The sequence below is a fragment of the Panthera leo genome, chromosome A3, assembly GCF_018350215.1.
Source record: "Panthera leo isolate Ple1 chromosome A3, P.leo_Ple1_pat1.1, whole genome shotgun sequence".
Classification (NCBI taxonomy): Eukaryota; Metazoa; Chordata; class Mammalia; order Carnivora; family Felidae; genus Panthera; species Panthera leo.
The window spans coordinates 131,619,616-131,637,869 of record NC_056681.1 but is presented as its reverse complement, the minus strand read 5'-3'; the positions used below and the strand labels follow the sequence as shown (position 1 = coordinate 131,637,869).

Sequence of the window (18,254 nt, the reverse complement as noted above, 5' to 3'; positions counted from 1 at the left end):
TGCCACAAAAATGGACACAGTTGTGCATTCACATACCAAAAAAGCGTATCAAATACATGATACCATGCTATGAAAACTGTTGTAAATGATGCTGCCTTTTTTTTAATTTCCAATTTAATATTTTCATCACTCTTCCCAATGTGTATGATATGTCAACAGTTTCACGCTTCGAAATCAGGAGTTTTATTTCCAGTGTCCAGAAAAATCGACCACTCTGCAATATTGCATCTATTCTAACTGAAGTAAAATTGTGCCTTCACTTATGATTCTACAAGAGGCTTATATCTTTTTAATAAAGACTTATTTCATTTTCCTGCTACCCTGTGCCTCTTGGTGTTACTTTTCTTACCCTAAAACATTCCAGGTAGATTCTATGACGTCTATGGCTCTTTCCATATTAGCATATCACTATGCAGAGAAGGACAATTAGGCTTTGGGGAAATGGCAAAGGACAAGCCGCTGGGACCGAAGTTCCTGAGGTTAAACCCTGTCTCCGACACATCCTACTTACTTACAGGGCACATCAGTTAGGCTCCCTGAGGCTCAATTTCCGCATCTGCAGACTGATACCACTACCTGTTCTCCCTTACGGGGGATGTGACGAAGATTCTTAGTTACTATCTGTGTGGCACTTAATAGCTGCTTGGCATACAAGAAGAATTTGGTAAGTGCTCAGTATTTAAGGACAATGTTAAAAAGACCTAAAGAGAATGTTCACAGTATTATTTTCCAAGAAAAAAAGCAAAAAGGGTATAAAAATTTCAGAAAATATACAAAATAGCATCCTGATTAGTAAAATTGTGGTTAATCTTTACTTACTTCTTTATACTTTCCTGAATTTTCTAAATGATTTGTAATGAACTTTTAATTTGTTTTATTAATCAGAAAAGGCTTTTAAAAGTGAAGAACAGGCAAAGTTTATGTCTAAACAAGTGATTTCCTATTAAATGTCAGTTATTACCATTAAAGGATTACCTTTTGATGTACTGATTAGAAAATCTTTTCAAATCCAATTGGGCTCCTCTGCTGTTTCATACCTAATGCTCAATATTGAATTATCGTATTACGAAGTTATATAAGGGAAAATTAAGCCTATGAATTTTCATTTTAATGAACTGCCTTCAAAAGTGTGGAAAAAACGAAACTATTCTTCACATTCCACTAATAACAGCTAATATTTCTAAGCATTTTCACGTGTCATTGCACTTGGTCTTCAAAACAACCTAAAACTCTTACCTGTCTAAGAAGAAACAAGGCAGAAAAAAGGTTAAGTAACTAGACAAGGTCACATGACTAGTTTTCATTAGTAAGCCATAGTCTTAATCAAAGGAAGCTACGGAATGGCAGTGGAAAAGCCAAAGGCTTTTAGAGCCGGTCTGAGCACCAGCAACATTTAAGTTTTGTGTACTCCTATAAACTACGAAAGTCACCATACATCTTATGTTAGTATTCTAAAAAGGAGTTTGAAAAAAAAAAATGGTAGGTACCATTACTCTGAATTGGTTCATTTTTATCAGTTCAGAGATAACACATGGACAGATACACTCACTTAAAAAAACAATCACTCTAATGTGGGCACAGAGAATAGACAGGGGCATAAGTGAACTTACTGAGTAGGTGATGAAAACACAGATTCCATGACTTGTTTTGAGTGGTGGTTACACATGTGTATTACAAATGCGAGCACTTGAATTACACCTCAAAAGAAATTCAGCTCTATCTTCTAGGCCCCTGACAGGGAAACATGGCCCACTAATTTCCACTCTTGTAATTAGATTTTTCTAAATAAAGCACTCATTTCATCTCTTAACATCCTTAATTACTGCCTGAAACTAAACTGATTTTAAGCAAGAAAGCTCCAATTTAAATTTCATTCATTAATTAAAAGGCTATTTTTTTCCAAATTATTCATAAATGTTATGCTTCAATTTAAAATAAAATTTCTGCTTAAGAGTTCTATGAATCTTTTGCAAGAGTCTTTTATTAATTTCCTTTGGAATTTCAAATCCTTCATAATTATGAACAGTCAGTTAGGAAAACAAGAAATTATCCTAAGACAATTCCAAGATACAGGCTGGTTTGTGGAAAAGTTAACTCTGTTATTTTACCCTATATTCGTTAGGAGTGGATGACTTTGACCAGATCTAGCTAGTATCTTCATCATGACAGAGTTCAAAATATTCAATGAGCTTGTATTCTAGTTAGGTCAACTACTATTTCCAAAATACTTATTTTGCATAAACTGGCAACAAACTGGTAAATGTCAAACTAAATATTACAAAAACAGCAAATCCCCCCAAATCTGAAAAGATACATCTAGAACCTCATGCTCTTTATGCCAGTTACTATTGCTATCACTGAAATATTCATTTCTCTCTGATCCTTATATTTGGTCGAATAATTCGGTATTTGGGACTTACATCTTAGAAATGATCGTTGCCATAAAGAGAAAAAATGATATGTGTATAAAGCTTCCCTAATGTTTTTCTTTCCGGTTCTCGATATTTGACAATAAAATATAAAAAAATATTTTTCAAAATCAAGAGTTGACTACAGAATCAATTCTTAGGAAAATGCTGCAGAAAAACCCTCTTAGGAAAAAGGCATACCTTTCATGGCTTCTGATTTTGCTTCTTCAATGGATTCATAAATTTTATTTTTATCTGCCAGCCGTGCTTTTGTAGCCTTATGCTCAGCTTCTTCTTGTTCTAAGCTCTGCTGTATAACTTTTAGTTGGTACGTCATATCTATTTCCATGTTGTTCTTTTCCTATTAAAGATTTAGAATAGCAGCGATCAACAAAAAAGACTGGCTCACAATTTCAAAAACTTATAAAGCGGTGTTTTACAAGCTAAGAATGTTCAATACTTTCCCTCCCCCCTTCACTCAAACTTCTTGTAACAATGATCCACGGAATCCACCTGTTCACCTCCTGCTGAACCTACGGCCCCATCCCTCCACTCTACCGTTTGGGGAGCTGCACTGAGAGTGTGTGATCTCAATAAAGTAACACATGATATTCTCACCACCAGATTCGACAAACACTTTTCAGCAGTTACCCCATTTTGACTCACTGTTGCCCCTGAAACTATTTCCTTGACATACCTGAGTGCACTCACTTGGCTCCCCGCTTCCTGTTCTCATCTTGTCTGTCACCTATGAAGTTTTCCCCCAGCTATTCCTTAAATGCTGGTCTTCTCTGGAGGCAGCGTTCTTCAGCCACTTCAAGCTTCTATATCATGATTTCTCACCTTTAAAACCTATCTAATATTTCCCTTTGCTGTATCTGATGACAAATTTTCAGGATCCTCTACCATTTACCCTGATATTCCACATAGGAGACTTGTTTTAAGTTGGGACACTTTAATAATAGAAGTCAATCTATTTTCTCTATATCCTCAAAAGATTTTCTAATTCTTTGTTTCTATAGTTTGTATCATATATGTAAATATTTCTTTTGTTTTTCAAATAAATCCTTAACACTGAAAATGATTTTTTTCTTTTTTTAAGTTTATTTATTTTGAGAGAGAGAGACAGCAAGTGAGCATGTGCAGAGGAGGGGCAGAAAAGAGGGGGAGGGGGAGGGGGAGGGAGAGAGGGAGAGAGGGAGAGAGGGAGAGAGGGAGAGAGGGAGAGGGAGAGGGAGAGAATGAATCCCAAGCAGACTCTACACGGTCAGGGCAGAGCCCGAGGCGGGGCTTGAGCTCACTAACTGTTGAGATCATGACTTGAGCCAAAATCAAGAGTCAGATGCTTAACCAACTGAGCCACCCAGGAGCCCCTAAAAATGAGGTTTTTCAATCCAACAACAGAGGAATCAACTCTGCCCTGAAAAACCATTGCTCTAAACAATCTTTTCCGAGATAGGCTCTTGCATTCACACGGCTTCAGCTACTTCTGTACCAATGACTCTCAAACATTTCTAGCTTCAACATAGTTTACTCCTTTACGAACATCCTAAGGCACCTCAAACTTAGGACTAAAATAGATTTTGTCATCATTTCTTCTAAAAGAGCTGTTTCCCTTCATTCTTTTCTCCCCTTTATTCTTTATGAATTACTGTTACCATTATATATCTTGTCACCATGTAAGAGCCTAGAAGTCCTCCTTAAATACCACACATATGCCTTATCTAATCCATCACTAAGTGCCACCAAATATTCTACCTCCAGATAGTTCTCAGATTCATCCCCATTTTCCATCCTTTTAACCACCGTACTAGTTAAGTCTCCATCATCTGAATTACTGAAAACGTCTCTGACTAGTCTCCCCCCCTCTTATCTTGTCCTCCTCAAATTTATTCTCCACACATGGTACACAACGATCTATCTTAAATGTATGTCTAAAAAGAGCATCTAATTTAAAGCCCTTCAGTGGCTGGGTCCGTTGCCTAGAGAAATTAAGTTTAACAGAATATTCAAACTCTCACATGATCTAGCTCATGCCTAGGTCTGTAGCTCATTCTGGTCAGTGAATTCCTCACACTTGACATGAGAACCACACTGCAGTCTTCAGGTGCATTTTGGCCTGGTGTCTATTTTTATAAAATTTCACTGGAACACAGCTACACCCATTCCTTTACGTATTGCAGCAGAGCTGAGTTGCAACAGATTATATGGCCCTCAAAGCCTAAAATATTCATTGTCTTTTGCTTAAAAGATTAAAATCTGTTGACCCCTGCTCTATACTCCAGAACTATTGAGCAGTTAGCGTTAAATAAACCAGCTACGCCTTTTCTATTTCCCATCCTTATACTTTTGCTCCTGCTGTCCTGCCCAACTCAGAATGTGCCTTTACCCTGCCAACCAATCCTGCCCTGTCAGATTAGGGCTTCGTCCTGTGCATCCAATATACCCTGTCCATTCTTCGAGCAGTCTGCTTACCGCGCTGTGTTAGAATTATCCGTGTACTTTATTAGTGACTTTAGGTACTACTCCTTAGACTGTATTTTTTTTTAATTTATTATTTTTTTAAGCAGGCTCCGCGTCCAACGTGGGGGCTTGAACTCATGACCTAGAGATCAAGAGTCACATGCTCTACCGTCTGAGACAGCCAGGAGGCTCCACTGTGGGATTGTTAAAGGCAAGCAAAGACTGCATCTTGATATTTCTACCACAGACGATACATTAAATACTTGAAAGAATGGATAAGTGAACAAAAATAACACCTTAACTGCACACAGCCTAAAACTCATCCCTGGCTTACAGAAGTTTTAAAGAAAAACTTTTCAATGCCAAAAGCCATTGTAACTTTCTATCATTTTAAAGATACGTTGTAGTCAAAATCTAAGTTTTCCTTGGGTCCCTAGGGAGAAACATCCACTGAAACCACACCGATACCCCTTATTTTAGAGTTAAGTTTTCCAATCTAAAACTCTTTGTCATCTTCCTACAAAATATAAAGCTGAACGTGTTTTACCTTTTCCAAATCAGTAAATCTCTCCTGTAGTTGTCTCTTCTCCATCTCTACTTTTGCTAATAAGATTTTGCCGTTCTTTAAGTCTTCTTCTAGGCCAGATATTCTACCTAAAATTGCAACATTTTAAAAACAATAAGCCCACAAAGTATATATATGTTAAATTAAGAGTAAAAAATTTTGAGAAGTTTTATAATTGTTGGTAGAGTGCTTTATGGCTAAGTCAACTGGAACCCAAACCGTCACTTTGGGAGGTGGTTTTTGATAATTGAAAATATTTCACACTATTTGAAAGCAAACCTTCTATTCATAAAATTTTCTATCGATGCATTCCATATGTTATGCTTCACATAACAGAGTAGTATATTCAGAAACGTGCTATTCCAGCACATACATCCATCATCTAAAGTTATTTCCGAAATAGAAATCATCGAGATGAATTCAAGTGCAATCTCTACTTTATAATACCTTGTAAGTCATTAATTATCTCTGATCCGTGGGTTCGGTCCCTCCTTTCAGATTCCAGAACTGACTGAAGGTTGATAAATTCCTTTTCAAGTTTTAACTTGGCAGTCTCCAGCAGGCAATTTTTATCTTGAAGATCTCTATTGTTAGATTCCAGCTGCTGAATCTGTTTTGTACTTTCTGCCTGGGTTTTTCTTAATCGGGCTGCAGTATCAGATTCTGTTCTCAGCAAAGCATTGGTTTCATCCAGCTGTTATTCCATTCAAAATCAAACAGACAACAACAAACACGAGCGTATATAATGAAAATACTTCTATTTATCAGCCTGTTACAAACTAAAATAAGAAACAAACCTACAAATAGTTTCCTAATGATTTCCCTTTAAAATCAGAGGCAAAGGCCTTTTTGTAACATTCCCAATTAAAATTAGTATTAGTAAGTTATCATCAAGAAAATTCAATATCCTATTACAAATGGAGATTGACCTACTTGTCTCTGGAGTTGATTTACTTTCTCAGTGGATATTTGAGAGTTCTGATTCCTTTTTTTCAAATCTTCAAGTTGATCCTTTAAACTGTTAACTGTGATAAAAAAAAAAAAAAGCATTTCAGTGGCAAGCTTCAACAACACACACATACATACACATTTAATTTTTTTCTTGGTAAGTATTTAATATTCTACACCACAAACCATCGTTTTCCAAATTTCGTTTCTTGTCTGCTTCGTGATCAGCTTTCCGCTGATATTCTGCATTTTTGTGCTGAAGAAGTGCCTTTTCTCTTTCTAATTGTCTTAATGCTGATTCCACATTTTTCCTTAAGGTAATCTGAAATAATGCTTAAAGTTACTATCGAAGGAAAGTATGGATACAAATCAAATGAAAACACAATTTTAGTATTTCAAGCAGATAAAAAAGAACTTTAAAAAAGGCCGTAACTGCTGTTTTGTTAAAACTGACAATAACGTTTTCCATTACTTTCAAAATAGCATACCTCTCTTAAATTATTAAGGCCATACTGTTAATGGTTTACTACTGAAAGTCAAACTTCCCATAACTTCCATTACCACTGAACCATCTTCACTTAATATAAACTATGGATCTGAAATGTTAGGAACAGAAATTTAAAAGAAGAAACAATGGTCACTTTCTGTTGTTAAGCCAAGTAATTGACACAAATGCCAATTTTTTTACGTGAAATATCTACACATTCTAAATTCACTCAAGTTTGCAAACCCGTAACAAAATGAGGCTTATCACCAAGGTTATCCTGTAACTTTAGTCCTGTTCGCCAGTGCAACATAAGGTGGGTCTTACTGTACATCAAGATGGGTGTTAATATGGTTCTAAGACACCTCTCTGCAGGGAAGGCAGGCATCACAACTTGCAGCAAACAACAATGTTAAGGAAAAGCATACAGCAACTTTACCTCCTCTTCTAGCTCCTTTGCTACCTTCTCAAGGCGAGTATTGACAGATCTAAAGGATTTCAAAAGAAACAGTGATTTACAATAAAAACATTTACTTAGTATAAATTCAAAGACGATCATATAATTATAACTCTTCCTTTTTGGTAAGACGTTTGAACTTAAATTTTAAAAGACAACATTTCGTTATCTAAACAACATACTTGCACTTCTGCTCTAATTCTTCTTTGGCTTGTATCTCAGTGCTAAGGTGTTCTTCTAACGTGTATAGTTTTTTCTGAATCTGTCCGAAAACAAGAAACTATAATTATAAATTTTGGTCACATTTAAAATATGAGAGGCTTAAAGACAAGGATAAGCTGTTTTTTAAGCTTCATATAAGATCCTTTATAATGGTAGTTTTTGTACCTTCTTAATGTGACTTTTACCAACGTAAGGAAGAAAATTCTCCATCTCTTGCTTTCTATGTATGTAAACATGACATAAATATACGAGTGAGACGCTCTAATCTTGGCAGAATTCTTCTATGACGCCAAGTCTCTCATTCATTATGAATAAAGGATACCCTCTGATATGCTCCACTGTTCTTCTGCAGATTATTTATGTAAAAATACGGTCACACAGTGTACTTACAAGATGAAAAGGTCTATATCTGAAACAAATATTTGGAATATTTAACTGCACTTGCTCAAGAATATATTACTTCTCTTAAAAATGAGAATTTAAGTTCTTCTTTAGATCTTTCTACACAGTGCCAGGAACACTACTATAAGGAGTTACGGTCAATGAGTCTTCCAGGAATGGCGGCTAATTGATTATAAGTCATTTCCTTGCCATGCTTTACATCTTCTTCTAGGCCACATATGTTGATCTTTAAACCAACTGCAATTATATTACGTATTAAATAATCCATTTTTGGAGCATCATTACCTTCATAAAGGGCTCAACTTTTTGAGTGCCTTTTATGCCTTAGGTCCCATGTTAGGCACTTTACAAATACTGTCTCATCAACCCTAACAACAACCCTAAAAAGGTGGTAGGTAGTGTTGTATGTACTCGATAAAGAAACTGAAACTCAAAAAAGGTGAGTAACTCTCTAGATGGCTTAGCTAATAAGTGGCTGTGCCAAAAATCAATCCAAGTCTATTAGATTCCAAGGCCAATATTCTTTCTACTGATTAGGTTTCTTTAAGAAACTCATGGTTTCTTAAATATTTTATACATCTTAAGCAAAACTATCATTTTTCCCTAATAAGAACACACAGGCCAATGAACAAGTCCTGTTTAACTACTTTTGGCTATTATTACATTAGTATAATTTGATCACGCTTGTTTTCACTTGTTCATTCAAAATTCTTACTATCAGTTGTATACCCTTAATAAATAAAAACAAGAAAATTACATAATAGATACTTAAACAATAAATCCATAGGGGCAATAATAAAAGAAATACTTGGTAGAAACAAGGCTGGGAACTTCTCTCTTAAGTAGATGTAGCACTCCAAATGCTAGGTGGAAAATGGCTCTATCAAAACATTGTCAGAGGGATGTGTTTTTCTCAGTTTTTCAACATAAGTGACATCAACATACCTCTTGGCTTTCCTATTTAAAACAAAACAAAAAAGAAATTTAAAATGTATGCATGCTTTATAAAATTCCTAAAATAAATCAGGCCAAAATTATCTAACCAATCTTTTTACTTTCTATAAATTTTAAGGAGAAAATGTTAGCATCCTCATTAACGTGTATGCGTGCGCACAATTTACTTTTGTGTATGGTTACAAATTATAGAGGCCGCAAAATATTGTTAGTTTGATAAAATTAACCTTTGTTTGAATTCATTCCCACTTAAAATATTAATTTCTCCACAATTTCTGTACCCTTAGAGCTTATTATCTATATTCTTTTAGAGTACTAAGATTATAAAATTTTCTGAGATTGTGGATGTTTATAAACCTATCACTTTTTTGCTATTAAAACTATGCCTAAAAGCTATGTTTAATTCATCTTTTTACTAGCCACCTATCTTCCACGATACTACCTGTCAAATAAATCCATCATCTCAATGTTTTGTGAACTGTATTACAACAAAGAACACCAGAAAATGGTTCAAAAAGTAGCGTCAAATGAACTTTTTAAACACATGGATATTACTAAATTAGTCGAACATGTGACTAAATAGTGAAAATTTATACGTACTTCATTTTTCCTTGACTGTATTGAATCATTTTCTCTGCAAGATGGAGAGTCACTTAATAACCTAGAGGGAAAGGCAGGAGATAAATTCTTTGCATGTCATTTTAATCCATTTTCTAATATCCCCAAATTATTCTCAGAATTAAACTCCAATCACAAAGATTTCTCTTTTTTACTTCAACATATTTTAAATGAAGCACTGTTTTCCCCTTTAGACATTTATATCATTCTCGATAATTTAAAATGCTGCACTTGTTCTGCCCCCCACTCTTATCTGATGTTCTAGTCTTTAATATTGTTGAGACTGGAGTCACTATATGGCTTATACCTTCCCCCTCTTCATCTCATTTTGAGTTCCTAGAACTATCTTATCTAGAAATCTTCTAGAAAAGAGACCCCTCTCCTCCTTTTCAAAGGTAACATCTCTTGATTCCCAGGTCTTATAATACATAAGTCATCACTTCTATTTAAATATCAGTATCTCACTTTAACTGGGTCCTTCCTCACTGCCTATAAATATGCTTGGGTTTCTCCAGGCACTCATATCCTCATCTCAGTGAGCATGACAAGAGTTTTTAGAGTACTACCGTTGGCAGGGTGTCCAACTCATCCTGGTCTACCTAGAATTTTCTCAGTTTCAGCATGAAAGTCCCTGGCCACATCCCAGGAAGCCCCTCGGTCCTGGGCAAACCATAATGGTTGGTCCCCCCTACCATTCCATACATGGAAGTACCAAGTTTCTCAAATATGTTTCTCCAATGTCTTTAATGCCTCGCTACGTGTCAAAGTCAAAAGTCCCTCAGTATAGCACACAATAATCACCTGCTGCTTAACTCCAACAGTTTTTAATCTTTACACCCAATACTCACTGCAGTCAATCCGTACTTACTGGTCTTGTGCCAGGCTCTGTGCTACATGGAGAGATTGTAGGCAAAACACTCGCAATCTCATTAGGTCTTCCAAATGATCAAAATACAGCAATAAGCACCTTGTGTTTGAGCCCTAGGACCACACTACTCTGTCCCAACGCGTGCTAACAGGCCACACTTTGGCTTCCATGGTTCACCTGCCCACAGCTGTCACCTAACCTCCCCACATCTCGGCCACTCAAAACCCTTTCTTGTTTTTACAAACGCCACCCCTTCCCTGAGGTCTTACCTGACTGCATACCCTCACCCCAAAGATGTGACTTTTATTTTTCTTCAGAACCATTCTATTTGAACCACCTCAGATATTTTGGTGCCTTTCTTTTTTTCCTTTTTAAAATGTAGGTGTTTTTTAATGTTTTTTTTGTTTGTTTTTTTTGAGAGAGAGAGAGAGAGAGAGAGCGTGAGCTGGGGAGGGGCAGAGAGAGAAAGGGGTACAGAGGATTTGAAGTGAAGCAGGTTCTGTGCTGACAGCAGAGAGCCCGATGAAGGGCTCAAACTCACAAACTGTGAGATCATGGCCTGAGCTGAAGCTGGATGCTCAGCTGACTGAGCAACCCAGGTGCCCCAAGATTTATTTATGAGAGAGAGGGAGAGAGAGCAGGGGAGCAGCAGGCACGGCGGGGGCAGGGAACAGAAGATCCGAAGCTGGCTCTGTGTGACAGCAGCAAGCCTGACTGGGCTCGAACTCACAAACTATGAAATCATGACCTGAGCCAAGTCAGACGCTGAACCGACTGAGCCACCCAGGTGGCCCAGCACCTTTCATAAGGCAAATATCACATTCTACCCTTCATTACGACTATATTATTCTCTTATATCCGTCATTAGTTGATAAGTCCCTTCAAAAGTACGTATTTGGTCTTACTCTGTATCCCCCAAAGAATACAGAACAGTGCCTTGCATTCATGTGTAACTGAATACAACATTCAGAAATAATGGAATTAAATGAAAAGTAACTTTTGATAGTCCTTTTGATAAACTCAGCAGTTTAAAACAAATGAACACTTTATCTTCTATAGTCCAGAGTATCACAGTAAGACAACTCCTATAGCACAGTCTTGAAAGCAATAAAAATGCAACAAACAAATCACATACAAATTTTCTCTATAGTAGGTAAATCCTATAAAAGGCAGCTGATTTCCCACAAAAGCTTTAGGAATTGGGAAGGTTTCTACATCTCCTTTATCATCTTCGATGTCATCAAAGTTGCTGCTGTCTATGTCACTGCTGAGTTCAGGTACTACAGGAGCTGCCGCTGTTAGAAGAAAAGAAATGAATTGTTTTATGCATAATCCAAATATACACTAGCCATCCAGATTTTGTTTTATATCAATTACAATATGCGATTGTGTGATACCAGCACATGACATATTAATAATATATAACTAATCAATAACATTATGATTTACCATAGAAAATTTTGGTAACATGGTTTACATTTTATCATTTCAAAAAATAAAAACCTTATTAACTATTTTATTACTATATCGGATCAGCTTTATCTATAGATAAATATACTAAACAAGGAGAGGAATATGGTATTATTATAGGTACTAAAATTGAAAGCAGCAGTAACTGCACATACATTCTTCAGTCTTCGGCTTTTTATACTCTGTAAGTAAAATATTTCTTACTCTTAAAATGAATTAACGTCAAATATATATAAAGTTAGAATGAATTACTATGCTTATTCTAGTATTCATCAAAGTATTGTCTCCATATAGTGATTTATTAATTCAAACTCATTCAAATTCAAGGCTATTTCCCTGATTCTGAAAGTTATTTGGATTCATAAAAAATGTGCCAAATTAAGAAATCTATTATAAAAGTATTAAGAAATATTGCTAATAAATACAAATTAGTTTAAGATATTGAGGAACATTAATTTAGTTATGAATATTGCCACAGAACAAATTTGAAATGAAACCTCCCAATTTAAAAGTAGTATCATTAAGAATATCAAACATGCTTATTAATTCAAAAGAGGAATCAATTTTTGAGATTTTAAATGTGATGGAATGGAAATATTTAAAGTTACTGACTTACTCTCTCTTATGTTATCCCAATTCCACTGATCATTCTTAAAGAAAGGATGTTGTTTGATTTCTTCTACCCCATTTCTCCCAAGTCGTACCTCCCTAAACAATACAAGTTAAGACTGTATTATAAAAAGATTATGAAAAAAACAAAAAAAAACTCTTATCTTGACAAGGATCAAAATAAGGATCACAAATGACTTTGAGATATCTTTAAAAAAAATTTTTTTTAACATTTTATTTATTTTTGAGACAGGGAGAGACAGAGCATGAAAAGGAGAGGGTCAGAGAGAGGGAGACACAGAATCCAAAACAGTCTCCAGGCTCTGAGCTGTCAGCACAGAGCCCGACGCAGGGCTCGAACTCTCGGACTGCAAGACCATGACCCGAGCCAAAGTCGGCCACTTAACCGACTGAGCCACCCAGGCGCCCCGAGATATCTTTATCAAAAGTTTCAAGCTTAAATGTTTTTCAAAAAAAAGCAATGCCAATTTTACAATATATGATCTCTCTAGATTAAAAGGACTGTATAGTAAATGCCATGGAAAAGGAAATGTATTTCCCTCTGTAGTCTGTATCAAACAAAAGTACACATGAGGCTTTCAAGTAAAAATATTCATCTGCATGGGCCAAAACTGCATGACCAACTTCATGATGGAAAATGAACACAGGTCTAACTTTGATACAGAAGAGTTATTCAAAGCCTCTCTAATAAAAATGCTATTTTAAAAATCTCTTAAAAAGAATTCACACATTGCTAGAAGCTATCAGTATTAACTCTGATGAACAATTTCATTCTTTGACCTTTTGAGTCTTCAATGAAAATTGTATGGACATAAAAAGCATCTTTATATATATATATATATATATATATATATATATATATATATACACACACACACACACACACACACACACACACATGCATGCCCCTGGAGCTATGTTTAATAGAAACAAAAAAAAACCTGTAAACTTTAGAGGGAAGTACTGCTAGCACAATGAGGGCATTAAATTCTTTTCAATAATGGAAAAGAAATTGAAAAGAAAATATCTTTTCTCCATTTACAATCATTCCTTGGACTGCACCACCACCCCGCAATAAATTGTTTAGGCAAATTTCTCATGAATGGTACTCCTTTCATTAACATGTGCTATATATCCTGTTTTATATTATACCTTTCAGCACAAATTATGGTCATCCTCATCAACCCATCTAGTCCCAAATCAAACACTATATAGGATCTGTTCTGAGTTTATCAGCATGGATTGGTAATCAGATATTAACAAATCTTGTAATTGATAAACACATTAAAATGATTAACCTCTCTAATGAGAAAAACTAACAATGCTTCAGATGGAAAAAAAATCATGATATTCAGTTTGATGAGAATGAAGAAGTAACTATAATCAACGGATATACACCCTGATGTGACTTCTCTGGGTGTCAATTTTGCAATATCAACTCATTTTAATTAATTTTTTAATTACCATCCAAGTTAGTTAGCATATAGTACAACAATGATTTCAGGAGTAGATTCCTTAATGTCCCTTTCCCATTTAGCCCATCTCCCCTCACAATCCCTCCAGCAACCCTCTGTTCCCTATATTTAAGAGTCTCTTATGTTTTGTCCCCCTCCCTGTTTTTATATTATTTTTGTCCCTTCCCTTATGTTCATCAGTTTTGTATCTTAAATTCTTCATTATGAGGGAAGTCATAGGATATTTGTCTTTCTCTAATTTTGCTTAGCATAATACCCTCTAGTTCCAACCACGTAGTTGCAAATGGCAAGATTTCATCCTCTTTGATTGCCGAGTCATACTCCATTGTATATATAGACCACATCTTCTTTATCCATTCATCCATCGATGGACATTTGGGCTCTTTCCATCCTTTGGCTATTGTTGATCGTGCTGCTATAAACATTGGGGTGCATGTGCCCCTTTGAAACAGCACACCTGTATTCCCTGGATAGATACCTAGTAGTGCAATTGCTGGGTTGTAGGGCAGTTCTATTTTTAATTTTTTGAGGAACCTCTATACTGTTTTCCAGAATGGCTGCACCAATTTGCATTCCCACCAGCAGTGCAAAAGAGATCCTCTCTCTCCACATCCTCGCCAACATCTGTTGTTGCCTGAGTTGTTAGCCATTCTGACAGGTGTGAGGTGGTATCTCATTGTGGTTTCAATTTGTATTTCCCTGACAATGAGTGATGTGGAGCATTTTTTCATGTGTTGGTTGGCCATCTGGATGTCTTCTTTGGAGAGGTGTCTATTCATGTCTTTTGCCCATTTCTTCACTGGATTATTTGTTTTTTTGGGTGTTGAGTTTGAAAGTTCTTTATAGATTTTGAGTAATAACCCTTCAGCTGATATATGATTTGCAAATATCTTCTCCCATTCTGTCAATTGCCTTTTAGTTTTGCTAATTGTTTCCTTCCTTGTGCAAAAGCTTTTTATTTTGATGGTCCTAATAGTTCATTTTTGCTTTTGCTTCCCTTGTCTCCGGAGACATACTGAGTAAGAAGTTGCTGTGGCTGAAGCCGAAGAGGTTTTTCCCTGCTTTCTCCTTGAGGATTTTGATGGCTTCTTACATTGAGGTCTTTCATCCATTTTGAGTTTATTTTTGTATATGGTGTAAGAAAGTGGTCCAGGTTCATTTCTCTGCATGTTGCTGTCCAGTTTTCCCACCACCATTTGCTGAAGAGACTGTCTTTATTCTATTGGATCTTTCCTGCTTTGTCAAAGATTAGCAGGCCATATGTTTGTGGGTCCATTTCTGGGTTCTCTATTCTGTTCCATTGATCTGAGTGTCTGTTTTTGTGCCAGTACCATACTGTCTTGATGATTACAGCTTTGTAATATAGCTTGAAGTCGGGAATTGTGATGCCTCCAGTTTTGGTTTTCTTTTTCAAGATTGCTTTAGCTATTCGGGGTCTTTTCTGGTTCCATACAAATTTTAGAATTGTTTGTTCTAGCTCTGTGAAGAATGCTGGTGTTATTTTGATAGGGACTGCAACATCAACTCATTTTAAAGTGTGTATCCTAGAATTCTACCTTTAAGATCTTATCCTCCAGAATACATGCAAAGATATGAATACATGAGGACAGTCACTGCAGGACTCCTTGTAACAGCAACTGGCTAACAATCAATATGGTTTGCTGAGAAATCACAGCACTTTTGAGCTCGAAATGCCCTCAGCTATCGTTGATTGAATCTGACCCCATCATTTATGGGTAAGTAAAATTATTTCCCCCCAAAGTAAAATAATTTCCTTAAGATCATAATGCTAGTGTGTCAAGTTTGGACTGCAGTGCACACACCGGTTATAAATGTTGCCCTTTGACAGAATGACTCTTACCACAAATCTAAAAGAATTAAATAGAAAGGCCAAGGAAGAAACTGCAAAGAGTTTCTATCTTCTCTTTTTGAGGCAGGTTTTCACAACACTGTTCACCCATTTTGTTTTAAAAAAATATCGAATTTCCCAGGCAGACTTACTCATATTCAAATGCAAATATAAAAGGGCTGGGAAGGGGGCACTCCCAAGTCAAATACAAAAAGCTTTTGAGATTATAACCAGTCAAGTATGTGTCTGCACAAAACACTCTTCTCTCAAAAGATGTACAAATAAGAGTCCTATGGCTTAATTACTTTTAAGGATAAAATGTGAATAACATAAGCCTTATTTCTTTCAAATACATTATCTTACCAAATTCTATTTTTCTCTTCTTAGACACGAAGGTTAAGGTCAGAGTTAAGATTTCAGTGGGATTGCGCACACATAACGACGAGAGTAACCGAACACCAGGCCTAGCAGTAGGAAAAGCCTCACCCAGAATTAAGTGCAATTTGGATAAACACAACGAGATTTCGTATGCAAATAAGAGTTAGCTATGCTTCCGTTTCTACGAATTTAGAAGTTAAGGGCTCTCTACAAAGAAATTCAATGTATATTACCTATCTGTTAAGAAGGCACAGATGAGATTCTTCGCATGTTTAGAAATTTCTGCATCTTCTGGGAAACACAGTGAGTTTTTATGATCCATAATTTTGCTATATGTTCCTACAAGTGAATCTGCATAAAATGGAGTATCCCCTAAAATTCCAAGAAAGAAGACACAGAGTGTAACAGAGAATGCAAATTAAACACTTTTCATAATATTTAAATATGTTAACTTTAAATTTGTCAAGTGCATGGAAGGACAAATGAATTCAAGATTTTTCTAGGGCCATTTTTAACTGCAATAGAGTCCTTTAAATGAAGTCCAGTGCTAACTAACCTGAGCAGGCAGGCACCAGAGTAGGCTCAGAATACTGTAAATCAGTGTCATTCAAACTCATTAAATTCAACTCTCAGAGTTGAAAACAACAGCAGGAATTTAAATGGTCCCTTCAAAGGTGTCATGTGAGTTCCTCCAAAGTACATTATTTTCTAAATCCCTAGAAGACTTCAGGCAAATCTTAGAATATATTCTACTTTCAAAAGATCACAAAATACACCTAATGTATCATCAGTTTGGGCCAGAGGTGGGGAGAATGGACAGCTACCAGGGAACACACTCTGCATATAAAGCAATGGAGGGGCGCCTGGGTGGCTCAGTCAGTTGAGCATCGACTTCGGCTCAGGTCACGATCTCACAGTTGGTGAGTTCGAGCCCCGCATCAGGCTCTGTGCTGACAGCTCAGAGCCTGGAGCCTGCTTCGGATTCTGTGTCTTCTCCTGTCTCTGCCCCTCCCATGCTCATGCTGTCTCTCTCCCTGTCTCTCAAAAATAAATAAACGTTAAAAAAATAATAATAAAAAATAAATAAAGGGATGCACTTCAATAACAAAGGCCCAAAACAATGTAGGTCATACAATGACATGAGTTTAAGCATAGCAAGATCAGTACTACATACACAAGATGGTCACCAAGAGAAGGCAACTTATGCCACAAAAACGGTCCATGGCTAATTATTATTTAAATTTGAGACTTACCAAAATATTCTCTTTTTTTTTTTTTTTTTTTCAGTAATAATCATACTCAACTATCCCACAGATTTCACAGATTTTCCGCTATCAATTTTTTTAGGGACATCCTCTAGAAAATAAATTCTTCAATTTCTAAAAATATATTTTCAACTCTGAAGTTATTTCCTATAATGTTATCAGCCTTATCACACTTGCCCCAGAAAGTAGATTTAGCTATATCTGCCCTCATCCCCAAGCCAGATGATTCAGTCACTGGCTTCCTTAGCCACAAGATATTTTTGTGACCCCAGTACTTTGGAATCAGAAATCTGAAGAATGAAAGTGATGATATAAAAAAAGTCTTGGAATACATGAGCCTTTCAAATTTTGATTTGGTCACAGTGAAAGAAATTATTAAATATGCCTCTGAGTTTTCTGAGAATGAAATATTATTATAAAATATTTTTATCTTGATAGTCAAATTGGTCAATAACTATTAATGATTTTACTAGATTTACTAACCATAGATAAATACAACAGAAGAAACACAGTTGACAAGAATCAATTAGGTAACATAATTACATAAAGTAAAGAGTACTTTTAATCCTCTATTATTACTGAAACAAATATTAACAGCTTTACATTTAAAATATTTACAACAAATACTTGGTCAAGAAAATCTGGGACTGGAGGCCCACTGCAGCTGTATACTTGCTTCTTATTCTAACACTGTCTTCATACAAAAAGGTCTACTGAAAGATTATTTCCAGCAGTATACTTTTAATTCCTTTTATAATCCACTAAATCACTGTGTCAGTGCAAGGCTTGGTCTTAATT

The 18,254-nt window shown here is 35.9% G+C and overlaps 1 protein-coding gene across 3 annotated transcripts in view; it reads right to left on the bottom strand.

The window, feature by feature from the left end:
- The window catches only part of ROCK2 (Rho associated coiled-coil containing protein kinase 2), a 133,604-nt gene that overhangs the window by 24,085 nt on the left and 91,265 nt on the right, over positions 1-18,254 (bottom strand). For all 3 annotated transcript variants that reach the window (XM_042933665.1, XM_042933664.1, XM_042933666.1), the window contains exons 7-18: positions 16,425-16,563; positions 12,476-12,567; positions 11,525-11,684; positions 9,504-9,564; positions 8,895-8,906; positions 7,508-7,587; positions 7,308-7,356; positions 6,571-6,706; positions 6,370-6,461; positions 5,884-6,130; positions 5,419-5,525; positions 2,610-2,769 (exon numbers count right to left, since the gene is read on the bottom strand). In XM_042933665.1, coding sequence (XP_042789599.1) covers positions 2,610-2,769; positions 5,419-5,525; positions 5,884-6,130; positions 6,370-6,461; positions 6,571-6,706; positions 7,308-7,356; positions 7,508-7,587; positions 8,895-8,906; positions 9,504-9,564; positions 11,525-11,684; positions 12,476-12,567; positions 16,425-16,563 — 1,335 coding nt within the window. The remainder of the gene's footprint in view (positions 1-2,609; positions 2,770-5,418; positions 5,526-5,883; positions 6,131-6,369; positions 6,462-6,570; positions 6,707-7,307; positions 7,357-7,507; positions 7,588-8,894; positions 8,907-9,503; positions 9,565-11,524; positions 11,685-12,475; positions 12,568-16,424; positions 16,564-18,254) is intronic.